Source organism: Rattus norvegicus, chromosome X (assembly GCF_021556685.1).
Source record: "Rattus norvegicus strain SHRSP/BbbUtx chromosome X, alternate assembly SHRSP_T2T, whole genome shotgun sequence".
Classification (NCBI taxonomy): Eukaryota; Metazoa; Chordata; class Mammalia; order Rodentia; family Muridae; genus Rattus; species Rattus norvegicus.
This window is the reverse complement of record NC_141554.1, coordinates 71,787,733-71,810,938: the sequence shown is the minus strand read 5'-3', so window position 1 is coordinate 71,810,938 and position 23,206 is coordinate 71,787,733. Positions and strand designations below refer to the sequence as shown.

At 38.3% G+C, this 23,206-nt stretch overlaps 1 protein-coding gene across 4 annotated transcripts in view; it reads left to right on the top strand.

The window, feature by feature from the left end:
* Ophn1 (oligophrenin 1) overlaps positions 1 to 23,206 on the top strand; it is a 396,257-nt gene that overhangs the window by 194,772 nt on the left and 178,279 nt on the right. For 3 of the 4 annotated variants that reach the window (XM_087599762.1, NM_001107848.2, NM_001434037.1), the window contains 4 exon segments: positions 3,090 to 3,191; positions 10,575 to 10,685; positions 16,759 to 16,863; positions 18,466 to 18,595. In XM_087599762.1, the coding sequence (XP_087455888.1) occupies positions 3,090 to 3,191; positions 10,575 to 10,685; positions 16,759 to 16,863; positions 18,466 to 18,595 (448 nt within the window). 4 annotated transcript variants of the gene reach the window in all.

Here is a 23,206-nt window from a genome sequence, read left to right as displayed (position 1 = left end):
TAGAATGGAAAAGGAATTCATTAGTTTAGTAATGATTGCACAATAAGTATACTTTAGTAGAGAAACTCTACAACTCTAAATATGTATTTCTTACATGAGGAAGATGATAAGGGTACCCATTTCCATAGTAGTGTTTAATCAGATTCTGCAAGGCCTGGCTGATGCTCTAAGAATGGAAATTAAGTGATGTGTCAATTTTGTAAGAAATATATAAATTGCTATGTTTTTCAGATGATGTAACCACTTAATGAGAATATTATCATTAATAATACAATCCAAACTGACCTTATATGAAAATTTGACAGCATGTCAATTATGCATCATTAATTAAAAAGTCAATATTATTTTCTGTATTTGCCATATTTAACCAATATAAGTATTGAGACCTTCTGTATTTTTAATAAATATTTTAAAATATGGAGAAGACATTTTTAGCAGGAATAGTTAAGATCACAATGAAGAAAAAGTAAACTCTAGTAATGGTATGGAAAAATCTAAATGCATTTTTATGTTTCATGCTATCAAATCCTTTGCCTTAATATTTTATACATGTTAATTCAACTCAAATTAATCTTTAAATTAAAATTTAGTTTGATTTTTATCCTAGCATTCATTTGAAAGTCAGAGTTCACCAATAGTCAACCTTATAAAGAAAGAATTCTTATCAGCAAGAAATAATTTAAGATAAAAAACTCAGGTGACAGCAGATGCTGGCAAGGATGTGGAGAAAGAGGAACACTCCTCCATTGTTGGTGGGATTAGAAGCTGGTACAACCACTCTGGAAATCAGTCTGGAAGTTCCTCAAAAAATTGGACATAATTCTACCTGAGGACCAAGCTATACCATTCTTGGCATACACCCAAAAGATGCTCCAATATATAACAAAGACACATGTTCCACTATGTTCATAGCAGCTTTATTTATAAGAGTCAGAAGTTGGAAAGAACCCAGATGCCCTTAAACAGAGGAATGGATTCAGAAAATGTGGTACATATACACAATGGAATACTACTCAGCTATCAAAAACAATGACTTCATGAAATTCATAGGCAAATGATGGACCTAGAAAATATCATCCTGAGGTAACCCAGTCACAAAAGAACACACATGGTATGCACTCACTGTTAAGTGGATATTAGCCCAAAAGCTTGAATTACCCAAGATACAATCCACAGACCATGTGATGCTCAAGAAGAAGGACTATCAAAGTGTGAATGCTTCAGTCCTTCTTAAAAGGCGGAACAAAAATATTCATAGAGGAGATATGGAGACAAAGTTGGGAGCAGAGACTGAAGGAATTGTCATTCAGAGCCTGCCCCACCTGGGGATACAGCTGTCTACTGAGAGGCTCAGCCTGACTGTGACAAATACTCTTCCTATTGGAAGATTTAGAGAAAGGATTGAAGGAGCTAAAGTGGCTTGCAACCCTATAAGAACAACAATGCTAACCAACCAGAGCTCCCAGGGACTAAACCACTACCCAAGGAGTACACATGGAGGGACCCATGGCTTTAGCTGCATATGTAGCAGAGGATGGCCTTGTTGGGCACCAATGGGAGGAGAAGCCCTTGGTCCTGCCAAAGGTGGACCTCCCAGTTTAAGGGAATGTCAGGATGGGGAGGTAGGGAGAGGGGTCGTGGGGGAGGTGGAACACCCTTATAGAAGAAGGAGAGGGGATGGGATATAGGAGGCTTATGTCCGAGAAACCAGGTAAGGGAATAACATTTGAAATGTAAATAAAAATAAAAATAAATAAATATCTAATAAAATATATAAGCAAAGAAATACTTTTTTTGTATTGGTAACTCCTCAAAGTCAGCATAGTAAAAACAGTCTTAGAGGGCATCCCTGTCAGCACTTCTTCTAAATTACCACAATAGTTCATTAAGCTCGAACACTTAGTGGGTTTTCTAGCCCAAAGTTTCTAAAGTTCTTACACAATCCTCCCCAAAACATGTTCAGGACTGTCCTTAGGGTTTCTACTGTTGTAATGACACACCATGACCAAAAGCAAAATGGTTTCTTTGGCTTACAGATTACAGTCTATCACTCAGGGAAGCCAAGGTGGAACTCAAGGCAGGAACCTGGAGGCAGTGGCTGAGGTAGAAGCCATAGAGGAATGCTGCTTACTTACTTGCTCTTCATAGCCTGTCCAGTACTGCTTTCATAGACATTCCAGGACCACTTCCATGGGTGGCACCACTCAACACTATGATAGGCCCTCCTACGTCAACCATGCATCAAGGAAATGCCACACAGACATGTTGACAGGCAGTCTGATGAAGGCATTTTCTCAACTGAGGATCCCCTTCCCAAATAACCCGAGATCCTGTTAAGCTGAGAAAAAATCACAACAATGACTCTTTGACAACTGTGTATTGTCAGTGTTTCTTTAGGAGCTTTGTGACTTAGACTTGTGCTGAGCAGCAGAGAAGTTAATTACATTTCATCCCCAAGGAGAGTGAAGGGCTGGGTTCTCCACCTGCCATAAAGCTAGCTATAAAGTGTTGTTTCCTATCTAAATCTTCCAGGATTCCACTCGTGCCAGCTTTTAATATGATTCCGTGGATCCTTCAATAATCCTAAAGAATTCATTCGAAGAGGTAGCCCTGGATTCCTATTGTCTTGGATCACAGGCTGTTTGAGGTTGTTTGAATTCATACAGCATACAGATTCACTGTTCTGGGTATATTTATTTCACATTTGCATTTCCTTTTTTTTCTTTTTAAAAGATCAAATGAATGCTACTCATATGTGAAAAACGCAGAAGGGAAGCACCAGTGTTTTAGCAACAGAGGCCCCCTTTGAGTGGCATTTTTGGAGCAAGAGCTTGCAGTGGCTTCAGCTCTACCCGTAGGACCTGTCTTTGGCACAGGTAGAATGATTTCGGGTTATATTTGAGGAGATCAAACCTACCCGAGACCCGTGCAAAACAGCATATTCTGCACTGACTGTAGTGTTTTTTTTCCTTCCAATGAGCTGTGGGAACTGACTATATGAAACCTGAAATTGTACCTTTCATTCTCATTTCTAAGTCCATAGTATTAAATGATAGAGATTTAATGCAAAGCTTCTCTTCTATGTCTAGGAGAGGAAGAAGAAATTTGAGAAGGATGGTGAGAGGTTTTACTCCCTACTGGACCGGCACTTACATCTGTCATCCAAAAAGAAAGAGTCTCAGTTGCTAGAGGTACGTACGTTCACCAAGTCTAATCCACTCCCTTCTTGTGCTGGGCCTTAAAAACTAGTTATTTCTGGTTGTGAGATTTTTCCATAAGATGGCTTAACAGGAGCCATAGAAACATTCACAGAGAATACATGAGGCCTATGTCCCAGGCTTTCTGAGTATTACACCAGCCCCTCCACTAACTTCCTTTAGTAAGGAACTTTATTCCTGGCTTCAGTCCCACTGTGTGGAAGAATGGTACTCAAGGATCTTGGGTGTTACTTTCAATTCTGAGTTTCCAAGTCTGTGGTTCTAGATTCTATGTTGGGATAGAGAAAAGGTAATATTTTATTTGGTATATGAGAAGTACCCCGTGTGGTATTCCACTGATTGTTTTGGTGGGAATAGGGGATACTGCACTAGGGCTACTGCTTCTGTGAGACCAGCAGTGGCTCCAGTTCCTCCAAGCCACTATTTAATAGATATCTACCAAATCATTATGCTGGGTGGAACAAGGCTAGAGGGACACTAATTCAATGTCGTAGTCCTTCTAGTTGGGATTCTAATATAAAAATGTGCACGAATCTCATAGCACAAGGCTCTTTCTGCATTATAAAATGCATGCTTATATAATTGTCTTAAGGGACCGGGGGAATGTGGAGGTGAAGACTAATGACTGGATGGAGGAAATCCTTTTGTGGAAGAAACTTGCCTTTCCGATTTGAGATAATCATTTGAAAAAAAGATAAAAAAAATGACAAACAGAAATGGAGAATTGCCCTAGAAAGAGGCTAGTTTAAGCCTCAAGGCAGAAAGGCATGAGATAGTTTTGAGAAGTGATTTGTTGAGAATTGGTATTACCCTAACAGACTAGTGAGAGATGAGATAGAGTAATCAAATGCAGCGGGCTCCCATCTTGACTGGTCCAACAAAAACAACAACAAAGGAAAAGAAAATATAGCCAAGACGTCAGAACATGGAGAAAAATTTATTACCTGCAGCAGGCAATGAGAGCACAGGGATGATTTCCAAAGTGATGCTGTCCGAACACAAGAAGGGTGAGGACATTTTAGAGAGGCCATAAAATAAGGGTTCGTCCTTGCTTAGTAGCTGGGAACCCAACTGGTTTCCCATATTTCTGTAAATGGTTCCCTAAATGATAATAGTGGCTCTCTGTGCACAAGTTGCCTGTGCAGACAGTGTGGCTTTTCTCAAATCAGTCTAGAATTATAGCACATGTTAGGCAGGGAGTGTCTATTTTACCAATGAAAACCTAAGGATCATCAGTCTCTAAAGAACCTCCCCCGGCAGCTATTTTTGCGGGTTGTTAAAACTTACCCAAAGGAATTTTATGCATCCTTTGTGAAACTACTAAGGAATCTCTTGGAGGGTTACATACAGTTTCTTGTAGATGGGGTCCTCACACCTTTCCTCTGCGATGATTTTTCTTTGTATCCTTTCACTAAAATAAATGCCATCTGGGATTATGACCGTATGCTTCATGCCCAGTCCTGTGAGTCCTATAAGTGACTACGAAATCTGGGACTAGTCTTAAGGACCCATGGGAGGAATATATTACATAGTTTGAAGGTTTTTGTTGTTTGTTTTGTTTTGTTTCTGTGAAGGCGTTTTAAATATTCTGACCATTTTATATGCTGGGTAGGTGTCCTTGTTGACACTTTGGAAATTTTGATTCTTTCAAATAGGATCTCCCTCAGAATGTCCTGAGATCCCCAGAAGTCTCCCTGCCACTGCCACAGGCTGGGCTGGTAGGCTTGAGCCACCACAGTCAGCCTTTGTTGACATTTCTGATTAGCAAGGCTGCAGCCCTTATACTGTTTATTGAAAAGTGAAATAAGAGAACTTGTGTCAGTCACTTTTTCTAAACAAAGAGCTTTTATTTTTAGAGGTATTTTATTTAGCTAGGTGTGGTGGGTAGTGGTTATAATCCCAACACTCAAGAGCCTGAGGCAGGAGGAGTACTGTGAATGTGAGGGCACTCTGGGCTACATAATAATTATTTTTATAGTGAGAGTCTGCCTTAGAAATGAAGGAAAGATAAGAAGGGCTGAAGAGATAGAAGGAGGAAGAGAGAGTGAGAAGGCTGCTGTTGGAACTCATGAATTTGAGGTGATCCTTGGCTCCATACAGGGTGTGGAGCCAGTCTAGGTTACATGACATCCTGTACCCCAGAAGGAAACAAAGAACCATATCATTGTTAAATCATTTTCAGTTTTATTGTTGCATTACCTTTGTTACATTACCTTCTCTCTTAGAATGGTGTGAAAGAGGTCAGGAAACCCTACATAGGATAGCGCTAGGCTTTTTTTTTTTTTTTTGAGTGGGCGAAGAGGAATATGCACTGGGCTATGGCCCTACACAAGATTTTTCCTCTTTACCTTTGTATTTGATAATTATAAATTCACATGTGGTTATAACAAATAATGCAAAGAGGTTTTATGTACCAAAAGAAAAAAGAAAGAAAAGAAAACTGAAAAAAGACGAATGGGAAGTACAAAGATAAAGATTCCTGGCACATATTTTCACTATCACAAGATCTTGTGTTCATTTATTACAATTGGTGAGCCAATGGGTCTTATGTTCTGGTGGGCTATGGAATCCTGCACATTGCTAGGCAGGCATGGTGACGCTGAGTTATACCTCTTTTTTCCCATTCTGTTGGATATGACAAGTATATAATGATTCATGTCTTGTGTACTGTCTTGGAGAATAACTTTACTCTTCTGAAATTCTATCGACTCCACTCTCACTTAACCTCAAATCCCAGGCAGCCATTTCTCTTTCTGTGGACTTCATATTTTTTGTCATTTCTGTAATATCATGTCATTAGAATCCTACAGTATGGAGCCTTTTCATGTTGGGTTCTTTTGTTTAGCAATATGTATCAATTGCTGGCACTTTTTAAGACTCAATAGCTCATTTCTTTTTAGAGTTGTTGTTAATGCCTGTACCATGTATGTATCCTATATCCTATGAAAGAATTTTTCTTCTGAATTTTAGCAGTTATTAATATGAACATGGTAAATATTTGTGGGAAGATTCTATTGAGGTTCTTTTGGTAAATCGTGTGGAGTACAAAGAAAGGCGGGTGGCATTGTAAGCCTATGTTTTATTTTGTAAGAGCCTGCTATTTCCCAACACGTAACCCTTCTTCTTTCTGACCAGCTCTGAGACTTTATTTTGCTTGATATCCTTATCAGCATTTGGTGTTCTCAGGGTTTTTACTGTTAGCCAGTAAAAATAGGTGTGCAGTGGTATTCCATTTCTCTTGTCATTTGAAATTTACCAATGTCATGCAATATTGAGCATCCTCCTATATCCTTAGCTGCCACCTGCCTTCTCTGGTGAAATGTCTGATCAGATATTTTGTCTTTTAAAAGAGCTCTCTCTATGATGTTAGGTGCCAACCCAGTATCAGATACAAGCTTTACAGTGCTCCAGGCACATATCTAGGTTATTCTTTTAACAGTGCCTTTGGTACAGCACACACTTTTAGTTTAATGACATTTTGCATATCTATATTTTCAACCAACCATGCTTTCGATATATTTAAAAGCCCTGTCAGCCTAAAGTCATGTAGATCTTCTGCTCCCTCGTCCTGTTTTGTAACAGCTCACGGTGATCTCAACCTTGTGTTTTGCTGATCAGACTCTTAAGTACTGTCATATGTGTTAATATCATCATGTGTGGCCAGATTTTCTCTGACATCATCTCCTAGGAGTTTTAACATAGTGTCCCCTAGATTTGATGCGGGGAACGGCATCCGTGAAATCTCACCAAAATAGTTACTTGACAAGACTGGCACAATTATAACATCATTTGACGTGCCGATGTGGATAGTGAAAAAATTAAAAAAATAAAACTAAAAATTAAAATTTTTAGTATGCAAATGAATATATTTCACTGTGACATTTTCATACATATATGTCATTATTATATTTTTATTTGCTCTACCCAGTCCTCCATCCTCCCATTGCTGATTCTCTTCTTTCTCCACTAGTGCCCACTTCAGCTTTCATAACATACATTCCATGATCCTTTCTTTTTTTTAATTTCCACAACAAATTTTAATATACCCTATCTTCTAAACATTTCATCCAAAGTCTAGACTTAATTGTTATCAAGTTAATCCCTGCGATTACTAGAATAAAAGGATGCTACCTTTTAAGAAATTTATAAACCTAGCCACATATCAAAATATACCAGAAGAGAAAATTTGTCAGAGAAAGATGTATTGTATAGGAGAATTTGTGAACTTACACAACAACAACTAAAACAGGCCTAATTCATTATTCTTCAATAGATTTTGTGAGACCTTTTCTTCCATTAAACTATACAGTGGAAAACTGGAACACAGTATGAACATGCATCTTAGCAGGATTTTTCTCTTCCTCAGCCCATTCTGCCACTCCACACCTGCCTCTGGTATGAATAAGTTGGTACTACAGAAAATAAAGATCCAGCTATGCTCCAATTTTTTTAATTTTACAATACAGATATTTCAATATATGTAACATAGAGACCAGAAGAAGAAAACTACTTCACTCGTTACCTTGCTCAGAAACTGGGGATGGATAGCAATAATACATTATAAATAAAATTTAAATGTAGAAGTTATTTATGTCAAGACACAGCCACACCTTCCCAGAGGTCCTTTCTTTCAAACTGGAGGTTAGCTATCCTTTTCCATATTCCTTTTTCAAATAGACAAAAAGAATTCATATGAAAGACACCTTAGAGAAACACTTCACAGTGCAATTTCCAACTCCTTTTTGAAATGTAACAACTTGACCCCAGTAGAAAGGTCCATCTTAGAGGAATACAGATGACCTAGATGACCAACACCTAAGCAACAGATCTTTAACTTTCTGAGAGTCACAGATTCCTTTTCCCATCCTATGCATCCCTCATTATCTCTGTATGTTCTGGTGGGTCCAAGTACACATGGCCAGGCTCCCACAAGAGCAGGGCTGATATTTACACTAAGATATAGACAGTTTTACTTTTACACCTTCAGCATTGTTTTTCAAAGTTATATATTGAATTATATTCCAATTCAACACAAAGAGTTGTGAAATTCCCAATCGTCCCAAAATCTCCATGCATCTGATTTAATTAATCATAACTAACACTTATTCAGAAACAGCAGAACTGAAAACCATGAAGAACAGTGTCCCAGCCCTATAGGAACTAATAATCTGGGGACATAAAGTGATGGGAAAATAAATCATTTGAAGAGATAGACTCTGATAAGTGATATATATTTATAAATAAAATACACACTGTAAGAGAACTAGGGAGAAAAGATTCATGCTACCAATTAGTCAGCTAAAATACATGGCAATTTGATTTCTACAACTGGGGCATTTGCCAGTACTGATTCATTTCAGTGTCCCACATCTACAACAATGTATGAATGTTTATATTTATAAAGATATTTATGAATCACTAAGATCTTAAATTATTTAATTTTATACTGTGCACTAAAGTCTGAAAGTATATTACATTGTGTTCAGGATTTCAGTGTGCTATAATTAGGTTAAGATCACATCATATTTTACTGTAAGTTTTAACTTTCTGAAAGCATTGTTTGTTTAAAGTATTTCATGTGCCTATAACTCTGGATAAAATAGTTCCTAAGGGTATGCCCATGAGTTCCAACCTTTCCCTTTATGCCTTAATTATTTAGAAAATCTTACCTTTAAATAAGAAATCTCATTACATACAGTGTCCAATATAATTCTGATCATATAACATGTTTATAAAGCTTGACTATCTCACTGAGTGGTTACTGTTTGTGTAAAATCTTATTAACTCTGTAATACTGAGGAGCATGTCTCATTATATTTCTTTTTTAAGAGAAAAAGTGAAATATTCATTGTCAAGAGAACAGTTGAAAAGTTTCAGTATATCAGTACAAAATGAAAAACCCCTTAGACATTCTGCTCACTCCTAATGCTTTCATACTTCTCTGTCCTACAAAACCACAATCCACATAAATTCAGCCCAGATTCTGAGTGAGAAGAGTGCTGTGCTATTGTTTTCCCAACTTTACCTTATTTCAGTAATCTGATAATTATATAACTTTGTTTTTCCTTAGTGCTCAATGTGTTTATGCCTCTCATTTTTAAAATCTGTCCCATCTGTTGGTAGGCATCTAGGTTGGTTCATATTTTGAATAGTGTAATAATAAACATGGATGTGCAAGTGTTTCTGTAGTGTGCTGACGTAGAGTCCTTCTGGTGTATATAGGAGCTGTGTGGCTGGTTACTTTTGCTGAGCGCTGTTAGTATCATTGAAAATGTTTCTCTGTTCCATTCAGGTTCATCCCTCACTTGTAGCCCAAGGACACACATGCTACACATTTTGTCTAGAAGTTCTCAGATGTTTTACTTTATGTCATTTATTCTCTTTGTTTTGACCTTCGAATTCATATGCATTCAAGCTTGCTCAGCACCCTGCCTCAGTTTGTCAGGACTCTTACTTAGTCAAGGGCCCATAAGTGCTTAGCCCTAGACCTAGACATTTTTTCCTCAGCCTTGTTCATGCTGGCGGTGAGCCCAATACAGCGGGCTCCATTGCTGTTACAATATTTTAGATTTCTGTCCTTTCCTTTCATCTGTCTTCTAATTGCACGTCGTTCTCTCCTTCCATTAGAACCCTTTGCATTTTCCCCTGGTTGTTTAAAATCCATGGCCTTATCATTCTACACAGGATCTGCCTTCTCTTAGTCCATTTCTGATGCTTTTGCTTCAGATTGTGGTTTTTTTTTTCCTTTTTGCCTCTCTGCTTAAAAGGCAGGGAGAATATTTGGCTAAAGAAACTGAAGTAAGTGCTTAGTGTGAGGTTTCATGCTTATTTCGCTGGGACTTGGCTTGGCCTTCATTTGTTCTTGATGGAGTTCCTTTGAATCCCGTGTTTTCTCTGGAATTTGTTCAGCAATTTATTCTAAAAACGGCTGTAGTTCTTCAGTAAGGGTTGTGATCATCTCAGCATTGAGTGCCTTTTACTCCTAGGTGTCTGTTCTTATGAGCTCTGCTTCTCTCCATTCACCTATACTCTAGTTTTTTTCCCTATGATTTTCATTTTCTGTTGCATTTAAGAAGAAAGCTTTTCCAACTTGTTCTGCTTTTTCCTTGATCTGAAAATCTGTTTTATGGCTCCCAGGCTTCCTTCATGCTGGACTAGAATTAGGAGGTCTTGAGTCTTTTTACTCTCTTGCTCTCATATCCCGCGTCTGTAAACTGGAAATAAAGAAACAATAGAAATAGGATATTTGCAGGTAACTCAACACCTCTTTAGCTATAGAATCTAATTGATTCTCTCATTCCTGATTTTCAAAACCGACCATGCCCCTTTGTGACATTTTTTGCCTTCTTTCTACAGGCAGACCTCCAGGTGGATAAGGAAAGACACAATTTCTTTGAATCATCTCTTGACTATGTTTATCAAATTCAGGAAGTCCAGGAGTCTAAGAAGTTCAATATCGTGGAGCCAGTAAGTTCTGTCTGTTGGTGAATATTCTAACACATGTAATGTATTATACATATGTATCAATTGCCCAAGTGAAATGTGGAGAACTTTGGTCATAAAATTGGAAGCTCAGAGAATAAAATCATCAATTCATGCTCATGCTGAATAATATATGTCAAGAATGTCAGCACACAGCATGTTTTTCCTTCTGTTAGAAATGTTCATCCTGGGCTGGAGAGATGGCTCAGCGGTTAAGAGCACCGACTGCTCTTCCAGACGTCCTGAGTTCAAATCCCAGCAACCACATGGTGGCTCACAACCATCTGTAATGAGACCTGAGAGCAACAATGTACTAATAAATTAAAAAGAAGAAATGTTCATCCTCTTCCTTACTACGTTTACAGTATTTTACTCTTCATTTATGACCATTTTCTTTTCCCTTGATTTAATCCCTCCCCTAATTCCTATGTCATACTTATTTTTCACTTTTAAAATTAATATTTTATTAATTATTAGAAAAATTGATACAATGTGTCTTGATCATATTCACCACACTCCTTCTTTTAATCCCTCCCAGACTCACACTCATACCCCACTTCTTTTTTTGGGGGGGGTTGTTTGTTTGTTTGTTTTGGGTTTTTTTGTTGTATGTTTTTTGTTTTTTTTTTATTAACTTGAGTATTTCTTATATACATTTCGAGTGTTATTCCCTTTCCCGGTTTCCGGGCAAACATCCCCCTCCCCCTCCCCTTCCTTATGGGTGTTCCCCTCCCAACCCTCCCCCCATTGCCGCCCTCCCCCCAACAGTCTAGTTCACTGTACCCCACCTCTTTTGAAGAAAAGACTATTTCACAATAGCTTTCCTGCTTCTTAACAATATTTTTGTCCCCTTTTCTGTGGTGTTCCCAGATGTTCCCTTAAGGTTAGGGGTTGTGTTCTAAATGTATTGGTTGGAGGCAGGGGCTCTACTATCAATTTATTTCTAAATTCTGACCAGTTGTGGCTTTCTGTAATATTCTCTACTCCAAAAATAAGTGGTAAGGATGAGTATTTCAAATGCAGTTACAGATTAGGCTGGTTTAGGAAAATGGCAGGAACAAGTTCTCCTCTAGGTAGCAGGGCCTCACCAGCCACAGGTAGCAGGCTAAATTAATACTGCCAGGTATAAATTACCTCCTTTAGGGAGATTGTCTGTCTGTCTGTCTGTCTGTCCGTCCGTCCGTCCGTCCGTCCACCCACCCATCCATCCATCCATCCATCCATCCATCCATCCATCCATCCATCCATCCATCCATCTATCTATCTATCTATCTATCTATCTATCTATCTATCTATCTATCTATGAATGATATTGCTTCTTTTTGGGCTTCCTCTCTCTACTCAATGGATTTATCCTTAGCTGTGTAGGTTTTTAGTTTTATGTGACTCTACTTGTCATTGTTGTCCTAATCCTGGGCAAATGGAGCCCTTTCCTGCACCTAAACCTGGAAGGATATTGCCCATGTTTTCTTCTAGTAGTTTCAGAGTTTCAGGCTAAGATATTCAGTTTCTTTGGAGTTAATTTTAGGTAGAGTGACAGACATAGGCCTAATTTTAGTCTTCTACATGTAGACATTCAGTTATCCCAGCACTATAATGCGATTTCTGCAAAGAGTTTTGGTATTTTTGTCAAATGTTCAATGGCTGTTGCTGCATTTATTTTCTGTCTTGTTCTCTTTGCCTACAAGTTAAATTTTGTGCAAGCACCATGCTGTTTTTACCCCTGTAGCCCTGTGATAAATTTTGAGATCTGGAATGTGAATCCTATTAGTATTTTCCTTTTTATGCAGGATTGCTTTGACTATCCAGTGTCTTTTGTAGTTCCATTGAAAGCTTAGGAGGTTTTGCCATTTCTTTGACTATGGTATTTTGATTGGTATTTTATTAAATCTGTAACTAATTTTGGTAGAATGGTCATTGTCAAAACAATCTACCAACCTGTGGGCATGGAAGGTGTTTCAATTTTCTAGTGTCTTTTTAATCTCTTTCTTCAGAGATTTAAAGTTTTTATGGTAGAAGTCTATTCTTTTTTTTCTTCTCTGGTTGGTTAAGTCCTAGGTATTTTTTGAGGCTATTGTGAGTGGAAATGCATTCATGATCTCTTCTTCAATGTGTTTTCTGTTAATATATGGAAATTGTTACTGAGTTTTGTAAGTTATCCTACCGTTTTGTTGAAATTGTTGACCATTTCTCGTTTTCTGGTGGACTTTTTGTGATCTTTTAAGTATAATATCATATCAGTATAATATAATATCATATCATATCCATTGAATTTTATTTTCTTCTGTTGTTCCAGCTAGTGTTTTGAGCACTATATTTGAAAGTAGTGGAGACAGTGGACAGCCCTGTCTCATTTCTGATTTCAGTGGAACTTTCTTTGAGCTTTTTCTCCATTTAGGCTGATGTTGGATGTGAGTATGCAATATACGGCCTTTATATGTTGATATTTGTTTCCTCCACTCCTACTTTCTCTAGGACACTTACCATGAAGACATATTGGATTTTGTCAAAGGCTTTTTCTTCATCTATTGAGATGATCATATGAACTTTGTCTTTGTTTATTTATATGATTTATTACATCTATTGGTTTATGTATGTTGAACCCATATCTCTGGGTAAAGCCAACTTGGTCACGATAGGTAATGTTTTGGATATGTGCCTATACACAGTTTAGAAGGATTTTATTAAGGATTTTTGCCTTTATGTTCATCCAGCCTGTTGGTTTGGTGGTTGTGTCTTTACCTGGTTTTGCTATTAAACAATAATACTAGCTTTGTAAAAGGAGTTTAGAAGAGCTTCTTGTGTTTCTCTTTCTGTTTTGTTTTTATTTTGAAGAAGTTAAATATTCTTTGTTGATGTCTTTTGAAAGCCTTATATTATTCTGCTGTGAATACATCTGGGCCTGGATGTTTTGGCTTTCTTCCCTTAATGCTTTCAGAAAGCTTTTAAAACTATATACCTGACAAATGCAGAGGCGGATGCTCTCATTGAACTGAGAACAGGGTCCCCAATGGAGGAGTTAGAGAAAGAAGTGAAGGAGCTGAAAGGGTTTGCAACCCCATAGGAAGAACAACAACCAACCAGACCCCCACCCAGAGGTCCCAGGGACTAAACCACCAACCAAAATTACACAGGGAGGGACCTATGGCTCCCAGCCGCATGTATAGCAGAGGATGGCTTTGTTGGGCTTTGTTGGTCCTGTGAAGGCTCAATGCCCCCAGAGTAGGGGAATGGCAGGGTGGGGAGGCAGGAGGGAGTCGGTTGAGGAGGGATCACCCTCATAGAAGCAGGGGTAGTGGATGGGATAGGGGGTTTCCAGAGGGAAAACCAGGGAAGGGGACAAAATTTGAAATGTAAATAAAAAATATCCAATTTAAAAAAAAAAAACTATGTACTATATGCTTCAGCTTGTGCTAAGAACTCACGGCCCTTACATTTAATCCCTTCCTGTTCTACTTCCTATTCTACCGTTTTACTACCTTGCATAATTGTTCCTACTAAATTACATTTAATTTATTATAAAACTGTATTTTGATTGGAAAATATGCTGACTTTTGATAAACTACATAGGGGATTCATCACAGAGAAGTTTAAAATAGTGCATTTGGATGATCAAAAAAATCCTCTATAAGAAAAGAATAGGTATTGGTTGTATAGTATTTTCCCTCCTGAATTGTTTGTATATATATTATATCTCTTTGTATGTGTATGATATGTACTATTAAGTGTGAATGTGTCTACATATATGGCACATGAGAGTAGACTGGAGTATACATGTGTTGATGCCCACATTTTTCTAATTTTATATGTACTATATGAAAACAAGTATTCATTCATTTATTAAGAAGCATCAAGATTTTGCTGGATTCCAGGCACTGGGTATATTGTAGTAAACCAGAATGACAGTTTCTTTCTTTATGAATACTGTACTTTCGTGAGGTAGAAAGAATGCATGAAAGTATGTACATTATTAAAACAGTTGTAAGTTGTGATTAAAGTTATGAAAGAAACAAATTATGTTTGTTTGGTGAACATAGATTCACCAACCTCAGTAAACTAGGTCTAAGTTGAATACAAGGATATATCATCACAGTGATCATCCACCATGGCCAAGTTGACTTTATCTCACAGATACAGGGATGGTTAACATATGAAAGGTAATGATGTAATAAATCACATAAATGGACTTAAAGATAAAAATCACATAATCATCCTAATAGATGCAGAAAGATTTCTTTCTTTGACAGAAATCCAGCTTTTCTTCATGAGAGTGAGGAATGTTTAGACATTCTCAAAGAATGAAAAGAAGTTATGTGTCCTGGGATAACTGGTAGAAGAAAAGGGAAATTATAGGAAGTGATGTTTGACTGAGACCCATTGGGACCCATTGTCATGCGGTATGATTTGAACGTCAGCCTCAGTAGCCCTGTCAGGACAATTTTATTGTGTAGGAAGTGGCTTGACAGAGCACTAGGAAAGCAGTGAAGAAGCTATTATAGGCTGGATGAGGTGGCACACACTAGTAATGTCTGCACCAGGAAGTGGAGGCAGAGAATCATGAATTTGAGATCTTCCTGGGATACAAATTAAATAAGGAAATGCTATAGTGTTCTAGGTAAGAAGACCTATTCACTTGAGTTGGTGTTGCAGAAGCAGAATCAGTAAAGGATAGATAGCTTAGCACAATAGTTTGGAGGTTTGGGGATATAACTCAGTGGTAGAAAGTTTGCCTTACCTGTGCAAGGTCTTAGGTTCTATTTCTAGCATCAAAAATGGTATCTTGGAGGAAACACTAGCCGAAGGGTCTGTTGAATTGGACTTAAGTGTGAGTTAAAGAGAGATAAGGCTGATTCTGTAGTTCTTGGTTTGAATAACTGGGGAGCGCTGATGACATTTCCTGTTCTGAATTTTAGGAGAACACCAGGAAGGCTTGTGGATATGAGTGTCAATGAGTTTGACATATCTTTCTACCATATATGTGTGTATTGTTTTATTTTTATGTTTTTTTAAATATATGTTCACACGTTTCTATATTTCATCTATTTGTTTCCTACAACAAATGGATCTGTGTCTATGTCTACCTTTTATACTTTATGAACATTGAACTTTTAAATGTTTATAAATGTTAAGCAAGAATTATATTTTCTCTCATTTGTTTTTAATAAAATTGAATGAAATATATTTTATGAGGGTATGCGTGCTATGTCAAGTATGTAGGCATGAAATGGTAACTCCATGGAGTCAGTCCTGTCCTTTCAGCTTTATGTGAGTTGAGGAGTGTCCACAGGTTGTCAGACATATACAGCAAGTCTCTACCCATTGAGCAAACTCACTGGTCATGGCTTGAATGTTTTGAAAATTAAAGAGTGGACTCTTCATCATTTCTATGTCATCTTCTGCTAGAAGCACCTATTATGGGCTAATCCTGAGGATATTTATTTGAATAACTGCTACCAAAAATGCTTGCAACCAGAAGTGGTTGAGATTTTTGAAAAAAAAATTTAATTTACATACTGAAATATCTTAAATGAGTCTCCAGTTTAAACACAAAGTTTGTTTATATTTCTTATATACGTTATACTCATTACCCAAAGATTTTATACAATATTTTTAGTGTGCTTACATTTTCTTCAGTGTATATGAGGCCTATTACATGAGGTTAAGTGTACAATTTTTTTAATTTTTTGGGGGGGTTTGGTATTACATCTAAATTTTTGGCTTGTGTTATTTTTGGATGATAAATGCTGAACTCGTTTAGAAAAGAGGCATAGTCATTTCCTGTAGTATGTAATTCCTGAGTGGCTTCGGATGCAGGTTAAAAAGGATCCACATTTGCTATTTCTGAGACTGAATGCAGGTGAAATATTTCACCTAATATGAGAACACTTACCTGTGTGTCTGCTTGTCCTGCCACGACTGCTTATAATGGTGTACTTGGTAAACGCTCATGATTTTCTTCCCTAAATTCCTGGGTCCTTTATTTGATCGGGGGGGGGGGGCGTGCTGGTCGTAGATAATGTTACGTTTCTAAAGTTGGTTTTTCTGTCTGTTTCCCTAGGTCTTAGCCTTCCTTCACAGCCTCTTCATTTCTAACAGCTTGACGGTGGAGCTCACACAGGATTTCCTCCCATACAAACAGCAGCTGCAGCTCAGCTTGCAGAATGTGAGTTGTAGGTGGATGTCTTCACCTGCCTTTCCTTCGGGATTTGAGTCCCAGTGATCTTAACTTTGGAACTGCCTGCCATTTCACCACTGCCAGTTTATTAGGTGTAGCGTACAAACATTTTCAGCATGTCGACATGTTCTTGCTTTTTCAGTTTTGACTCTTCCCTGTCTTTGAGGTTTGCTCCTTCTCAAACCCATTGTCTATTCAGGGATAGCTTTATCTAGCCGGGATTTATTAAGCATTGTTACTTTACGGTATCGCTTCCACATCCTAGTCCAGCCGTAGGCTTATTTAAATGGGAAGCTTAGGCATTAGGCTAGTTCCCAAGTCAGTTAAGCCACGTGCTTTCTTATTATGGGTATCTCTTCTTCCTTCTCTTATCACTTAGAGTTAATGAATTTTAAAGGACGTCTCCAACTTCATGCACATGCTAGTTCTTACAAATGACCATAGACATAGCATATTTAATGTTTTGAGACATGAGAATTTACTAATTATCATTTGATAAGTATTTATGGATACCATGAAAATATATCCTATTTGAGACAGTGTGAAAAGTCTCTAGTACACCAGAACGAGGCACCAAGGTTTGTCTGTCTTGCAGGATCATATGCCTTCTAGAGTAGATAGATAAAGCAGGTATCTCTTAAGCTACTTGTTATATAGAACCAAACCAGCATCAAAACAATTTACTTATTTAATGTATATGAATACTGTATCTGCTTGTACACTTGTGTGCCAGAAGAGGGCATCAGATCTTATTACAGATGGTTGTGAGCCACCATGAGGTTGCTGGGAATTGAACTCAGGACCTCTGGAAGAAGAACCAGTGCTCTTAACCACTGAGCCATCTCTCCAGCCCCAAACCAGCATTTTTAAAGGAGCATAGAGAATGTTAACAATTGGTAGTCAGTAGAAGGTGTGATTAAGATCAGGTGACATTGGACTGGGTGTGCTACATTGCATGACATTCATAGATGTATTTTTAAATTAAAAACTGCCGATAAGATGCTTGCTGAGGGGGATTGTGATGTACAGTTTTACCTACTTTTTTCTTTCTGCATTTATTCCTTCCTTCTGGGTCCTCTCCTTTACCTGAACGTGAGAGTACCTATTTTCTGCTGCCTTACAAAATCTTTCTACAATCAAGTTGACTCCTCTGCCATGTGTCACTTGACAAATGTGAGCTAATACCAAGCGTTTGCATGTGTACTCATGGCTGACTTGTTGTTAGTGTAGTCCACATCTTCTTCACTAACATAAAGAAATGGCCATGATAACTATTTTTGGGAACCTTCTCTATAGTTGCCCTTATTGTAAAGTAAGGGTCAGTCTAATGTCAGAGATTTCAGATTCCTATTTACCTGAAGCTTGAATTAATCCCACTAGGTAAAAGCTCTTGCTTCTTGTGATATCTGTGTTTATGCTTCCTTTCTAGTACCATTAAACTCTAGAATTATTTTCTAGTCACTACTATTCAGTTTTCTATATGTGCTAGCACATGCTGTGAGCAGAGAAATCTCTGTACTATATCTATGATGGATTGACACAGTCCCGTTGATGACAATTATCACAATGATCATGATGATTTCTTGACAGACAAGGAATCACTTCTCCAGTACCCGGGAGGAGATGGAGGAACTTAAGAAGAGGATGAAAGAGGCCCCTCAGACATGCAAGCTTCCGGGACAGCCAACCATCGAAGGCTACCTCTACACACAGGAGAAATGTGTGTGGGCATGCAGCGCCACCCTCTGGTTCCCTGGGGCCTTGCTGCTTTACCTTTCTGAATTCTGAGACCCATGTGTTGTTCATAGATCCATGTCGGATAGAACTCTTTGGAGGGCAGGGTAGGAATAGTAAAAAATGCAAAAGAAACTTTAGGGGCATGTTTAAATTATGAGTACTATGTCTCCAATTTTTTCTCTGAGATTCAAGTCGAGGAATGTTAATTGCGTATGCTGAACTTTGGGTCAAAAAATAGGTAGGAAAAAGGAAGTAAATCATATTTTTTATTTTTTATTTTTTTTTTTTTATTAACTTGAGTATTTCTTATATACATTTCGAGTGTTATTCCCTTTCCCGGTTTCCGGGCAAACATCCCCCTCCCCCCTCCCCTTCCTTATGGGTGTTCCCCTCCCAACCCTCCCACCATTGCCGCCCTCCCCCCATAGACTAGTTCACTGGGGGTTCAGTCTTAGCAGGACCCAGGGCTTCCCCTTCCACTGGTGCTCTTACTAGTATATTCATTGCTACCTATGGGGTCAGAGCCCAGGGTCAGTCCATGTATAGTCTTTAGGTAGTGGCTTAGTCCCTGGAGGCTCTGGTTGCTTGGCATTGTTGTACTTTTGGGGTCTCGAGCCCCTTCAAGCTCTTCCAGTTCTTTCTCTGATTCCTTCAATAGGGGACCTATTCTCAGTTCAGTGGTTTGCTGCTGGCATTCGCCTCTGTATTTGCTGTATTCTGGCTGTGTCTCTCAGGAGCGATCTACATCCGGCTCCTGTCGGTCTGCACTACTTTGCTTCATCCATCTAGTCCAATTGGGTGGCTGTATATGTATGGGCCAAATGTGGGACAGGCTCTGAATGGGTGTTCCTTCAGTCTCTGTTTTAATCTTTGCCTCTGCCTTCCCTGCCAAGGGTATTCTTTTTCCTCATTTAAAGAAGGAGTGAAGCATTCACATTTTGATCATCCGTCTTGAGTTTCGTTTGTTCTAGCGATCTAGGGTAATTCAAGCATTTGGGCTAATAGCCACTTATCAATGAGTGCATACCATGTATGTCTTTCTGTGATTGGGTTAGTTCACTCAGGATGATATTTTCCAGTTCCAACCATTTGCCTACGAATTTCATAAACTCGTTGTTTTTGATAGCTGAGTAATATTCCATTGTGTAGATGTACCACATTTTCTGTATCCATTCCTCTGTTGAAGGGCATCTGGGTTCTTTCCATTTTCTGGCTATTATAAATAAGGCTGCAATGAACATAGTGGAGCACGTGTCTCTTTTATATGTTGAGGCATCTTTTGGGTATCTGCCCAAGAGAGGTATAGCTGGATCCTCAGGCAGTTCAATGTCCAATTTTCTGAGGAACCTCCAGACTGATTTCCAGAATGGTTTTACCAGTCTGCAGTCCCACCAACAATGGAGGAGTGTTCCTCTTTCTCCACATCCTCGCCAGCATCTGCTGTCACCTGAGTTTTTGATCTTAGCCAATCGCACTGGTGTGAGGTGAAATCTCAGGGTTGTTTTGATTTGCATTTCCCTTATGACTAAAGATGTTGAACATTTCTTTAGGTGTTTCTCAGCCATTCGGCATTCCTCAGCTGTGAATTCTTTGTTTAGCTCTGAACCCCATTTTTTAATAGGGTTATTTGTTTCCCTGCGGTCTAACTTCTTGAGTTCTTTGTATATTTTGGATATAAGGCCTCTATCTGTTGTAGGGTTGGTAAAGATCTTTTCCCAATCTGTTGGTTGCCGTTTTGTCCTAACCACAGTGTCCTTTGCCTTACAGAAGCTTTGCAGTTTTATGAGATCCCATTTGTCAATTCCCGATCCCAGAGCATAAGCCATTGGTGTTTTGTTCAGGAAATTTTTTCCAGTGCCCATGTGTTCCAGATGCTTCCCTAGTTTTTCTTCTATTAGTTTGAGTGTGTCTGGTTTGATGTGGAGGTCCTTGATCCACCTGGACTTAAGCTTTGCACAGGGTGATAAGCATGGATCGATCTGCATTCTTCTACATGTTGCCCTCCAGTTGAACCAGCACCATCTGCTGAAAATGCCATCTTTTTTCCAATGGATGGCTCTGGCTCCCTTGTCAAAAATCAAGTGACCATAGGTGTGTGGGTTCATTTCTGGGTCTTCAATTCTATTCCATTGGTCTGTCTGTCTGTCTCTGTACCAATACCATGCAGTTTTTATCACCATTGCTCTGTAATACTGCTTGAGTTCAGGGATAGTGATTCCCCCTGAAGTCCTTTTATTGTTGAGGATAGTTTTAGCTATCCTGGGTTTTTTGTTATTCCAGATGAATTTGCAAATTGTTCTGTCTAACTCTTTGAAGAATTGGATTGGTATTTTGATGGGGATTGCATTGAATCTGCAGATCGCCATTGGTAAAATGGCCATTTTTACTATATTAATCCTGCCAATCCATGAGCATGGGAGATCTTTCCATCTTCTGAGGTCTTCTTCAATTTGTTTCTTCAGTGTCTTGAAGTTCTTATTGTACAGATCTTTTACTTGCTTGGTTAAAGTCACACCGAGGTACTTCATATTATTTGGGTCTATTATGAAGGGTGTCGTTTCCCTAATTTCTTTCTCGGCTTGTTTCTCTTTTGTATAGAGGAAGGCAACTGATTTATTTGAGTTAATTTTATACCCAGCCACTTTGCTGAAGTTGTTTATCAGCTTTAGTAGTTCTCTGGTGGAACTTTTGGGATCACTTAAATATACTATCATATCATCTGCAAATAGTGATATTTTGACCTCTTCTTTTCCGATCTGTATCCCTTTGATCTCCTTTTGTTGTCTGATTGCTCTGGCTAGAACTTCAAGAACTATATTGAATAAGTAGGGAGAGAGTGGGCAGCCTTGTCTAGTCCCTGATTTTAGTGGGATTGCTTCAAGTTTCTCTCCATTTAGTTTAATGTTAGCAACTGGTTTGCTGTATATGGCTTTTACTATGTTTAGGTATGGGCCTTGAATTCCTATTCTTTCCAGGACTTTTATCATGAAGGGGTGCTGAATTTTGTCAAATGCTTTCTCAGCATCTAATGAAATGATCATGTGGTTCTGTTCTTTCAGTTTGTTTATATAATGGATCACGTTGATGGTTTTCCGTATATTAAACCATCCCTGCATGCCTGGGATGAAGCCTACTTGATCATGGTGGATGATTGTTTTGATGTGCTCTTGAATTCGGTTTGCCAGAATTTTATTGAGTATTTTTGCGTCGATATTCATAAGGGAAATTGGTCTGAAGTTCTCTTTCTTTGTTGTGTCTTTGTGTGGTTTAGGTATAAGAGTAATTGTAGCTTCGTAGAAGGAATTTGGTAGGGCTCCATCTGTTTCAATTTTGTGGAATAGTTTGGATAATATTGGTATGAGGTCTTCTATGAAGGTTTGATAGAATTCTGCACTAAACCCATCTGGACCTGGGCTCTTTTTGGTTGGGAGACCTTTAATGACTGCTTCTATTTCCTTAGGAGTTATGGGGTTGTTTAACTGGTTTATCTGTTCCTGATTTAACTTTGATACCTGGTATCTGTCTAGGAAATTGTCCATTTCCTGAAGATTTTCAAATTTTGTTGAATATAGGTTTTTATAGTAAGATCTGATGATTTTTTGAATTTCCTCTGAATCTGTAGTTATGTCTCCCTTTTCATTTCTGATTTTGTTAATTTGGACGCACTCTCTGTGTCCTCTCGTTAGTCTGGCTAAGGGTTTATCTATCTTGTTGATTTTCTCAAAGAACCAACTTTTGGTCCTGTTGATTCTTTCTATGGCCCTTTTTGTTTCTACTTGGTTGATTTCAGCTCTGAGTTTGATTATTTCCTGCCTTCTACTCCTCCTGGGTGTATTTGTTTCTTTTTGTTCTAGAGCTTTTAGGTGTGCTGTCAAGCTGCTGACATATGCTCTTTCCTGTTTCTTTCTGCAGGCACTCAGCGCTATGAGTTTTCCTCTTAGCACAGCTTTCATTGTGTCCCATAAGTTTGAGTATGTTGTATCCTCATTTTCATTAAATTCTAAAAAGTTTTTAATTTCTTTCTTTATTTCTTCCTTGACCAGGTTATCATTGAGTAGAGCATTGTTCAATTTCCACGTATATGTGGGCATTCTTCCCTTATTGTTATTGAAGACCAGTTTTAGGCCGTGGTGGTCTGATAGCACGCATGGGATTATTTCTATCTTTTTGTACCTGTTGAGGCCCGTTTTTTGACCAATTATATGGTCAATTTTGGAGAAAGTACCATGAGGAGCTGAGAAGAAGGTATATCCTTTTGCTTTAGGATAGAATGTTCTATAAATATCCGTTAAGTCCATTTGGCTCATGACTTCTCTTAGTCTGTCGACATCACTGTTTAATTTCTGTTTCCATGATCTGTCCATTGATGAGAGTGGGGTGTTAAAATCTCCCACTATTATTGTGTGAGGTGCAATGTGTGTTTTGAGCTTTAGTAAGGTTTCTTTTACGTATGTAGGTGCCCTTGTATTTGGGGCATAGATATTTAGGATTGAGAGTTCATCTTGGTGGATTTTTCCTTTGATGAATATGAAGTGTCCTTCCTTATCTTTTTTGATGACTTTTAGTTGGAAATTGATTTTATTTGATATTAGAA